The 2,500-nt window shown below is 55.4% G+C and overlaps 1 protein-coding gene across 1 annotated transcript in view; it reads right to left on the bottom strand.

Annotated features, from left to right (window-relative positions):
- The window catches only part of LOC125045032, a 41,135-nt gene extending 39,281 nt beyond the window's left edge, over nt 1-1,854 (bottom strand). The window contains exon 1 of the mRNA XM_047642069.1: nt 408-1,854. Within this exon, the coding sequence (XP_047498025.1) occupies nt 408-1,395 (988 nt within the window). The 5' untranslated portion in view covers nt 1,396-1,854. The remainder of the gene's footprint in view (nt 1-407) is intronic.
- Nucleotides 1,855-2,500: the final 646 nt, after the last annotated feature.

Raw genomic sequence — 2,500 nt, 5'->3', positions numbered from 1 at the left:
GACCGCATGTCGGGGCACGTGAAGCGCCTGACGCTGGTCATGAGCTCCGCTGTTCCGGGATGAGGGAAGGAGGTACTTATGTGGCGCTGCTGGTGGTTATGGCGGGGAGGTTGCTGGTGGGGTTATGGCGGGGAGGTTGCTGGTGGGGGTTATGGCGGGGAGGTTGCTAGTGGGGGTGAGGTGGAGCGACGCTGATGTGATATCGTATGCGTGAGTAAATAGAGCGATCGTAGTCTAGAGGTGCGATGAGAAGAATTTACTTTAATTGCGATTATATTAGCCTATATGAGAAAAGCAACAAGGAAACGAGGACTGACACGGATCACAGCCCAGTGAAGGATGGGAGTCAGAGCTAGGGGTCTGGCATGCAATACCCACGCCTTCGCCCGGCAGAGCAGACATTTTACCTGATTTGCCGACGCCCTTGTCCCCCAGCACCACCACGTTGATATCCGACACCCCTCGGTCCTCCGCCGCCACCCTTGCTCCGGTGTCATCTGTTGCCGAGTGACCGGCGGTGCTTGCGGAGGGGCCGGCGCCGGAGGGGGGAGTGGGGGCGGAGGGGGCCGGGGGGGTCCTCTTGCCGCCGTTGCCGAAGGTGAAGCTGTTGCTGAAGATGTTTCCTCGGCTGAAAATGTTGCGCTCGCCGCGGACGCTGCTGTCGTTGCTGGAGGAACTGCTGCTGCTCGTCTTGCTGCCCCAGCTGGCGTTGCTGTTCAGACTGCTGGTCCGGCTGTTCAGGCTGTTTGTCCTGTTGTAGGCATTTATTTTGTTACTCAGACTATTTGCTCTCGCGTCATAGCCGCCAGCCCTCCGAGGACTAATGAGGAGAGCGGGATCTTCTAGACTCGAGGGACCTGAACAGTCGAATCTGGTCCTCGAGCTGCTACTAACGCTACTGCTATTGCTACTGCTATTTGTGCTTGCTGAAGAAGACGAGCTGGTACTGAAGGCTCGTATCCTGGGCGGCGTCTCCCTCCCTTTGCCCCCCGACTCCTCCTGCTGGGGGTAATCACACTCAAGAAGAGGCTTGTAGCTCACTAGCGTCGTGCTGTCGCGGCTCCCTCCGCCAAGCCGGCCTGTGCCCTGCGAGGCGGCGCTGCGCAGGTCGTAGCTGTTGCTCTTTCCGTTGTGCAGGTCCTTCGCCCAGATCCGCCCCGCGCCGTCGCACTTGCTGCTCACCCAGAGCCCGAGTTTCCCGGAGTCACTTTTGTTGGGACACTTGGGCGCGCTGGCCTCGGCCGCCGGGCCGGTTTCACTCCATAGGTGGCTGGCGAGTTTGGCTCCGTGGTCGTTTTTCGGCGTGAGCGGGGGCGTGTCCATGCGGAGGAGGCTGGGGGCGCGGGGGTCCACGCGGTAAGTGGGTGTGGTTAAGAACCCCAATTTGAATTTCATGATCGCTGAGCGCAGTGTGTGCTACTCGTTACGAGTTTATTTCACCTTAGCATCGTACAACAAATCTTATCCATGGTTAGTTTTGGTTCGATCTAGTGCGGTTGAAATATATCGGTTTCACAGTCATCGTACGAGAGGTAATGAAGACGTTATTTCAAAAATCTAAATACACTTCACTGACACACGTTGGCAGAACATTCTGAATCAAGCGCAAGTCGTACAGTGACATGATACTGTCTTGGTAACTTGAACATCCTATCTTCACTATACACTAGCTGTGTACCCTTATCCATGACTACAAAGTTTGCAATAACGTAAGAAAATAATTGTAAATGACGCAGTCTCTTATGTATTTTGGAGGAAATTATTCACCGGATAAAAGTAACTTTCTTCCACAGTACACCAGCGAACTATATCAACTTGAATTTCAATTCGTGGTAAGAGGGGGTGAAGAGGAGAGAGTCGCGGCGACGTGTCTCCTCCCGTGGCTGTTAAGCAACTGACAGTCCGAGCGACCTGCACCCAGCGCTCTCCTGACCTCTCCTCAGATGCCGAGAGTCGAACCATTTCATTAACGCTCGACTAGATATACGAGTCAGTTTTAATCCGCGCTACCGAATATTTGTCGGCCAGACGTGTTTAGCGTCACCATGAAGTAGCGTCCGAGTATGCTTCTGCGCAGGGGACGTATAGGACATATGGGACATACCTCGGACCGGTCAGAGAGGGACACCGCCGTGCCCTCTCCGCCGCCTGAGTTGCCAGGTTCGAATTGTGTGGGAAACTTTGGTGCGGAACGAACTCTTGTGAAACTCCCCCTCTAAAATAAATCGGCGAGGCGCTATGATTTACGCGTTGTCGGACCCGTTCGCACAGACAGCTCGCTAAGGAGGAACGCACCCGGCACAGGCGGATGAAGGAGAGTGAAATAATGAATAAACAGGCGGAGACAGACCGGAAGACGGATTATTTTCCATCCTCCCTCGCCCTACGGAGGGGAGGAGCGGGAGGGGGGGGGGCGGTGCAGGACAAAGTGAGCGTGGGGGAGGTGGGGGGGCGAACAATAGGGAGAGTTCAAATACCCTTCGAAGGCGGTCCAACCCCA

Source organism: Penaeus chinensis, chromosome 36 (genome assembly GCF_019202785.1).
Source record: "Penaeus chinensis breed Huanghai No. 1 chromosome 36, ASM1920278v2, whole genome shotgun sequence".
Lineage (NCBI taxonomy): Eukaryota > Metazoa > Arthropoda > Malacostraca > Decapoda > Penaeidae > Penaeus > Penaeus chinensis.
This window is presented reverse-complemented; position numbering and strand designations above follow the sequence as displayed.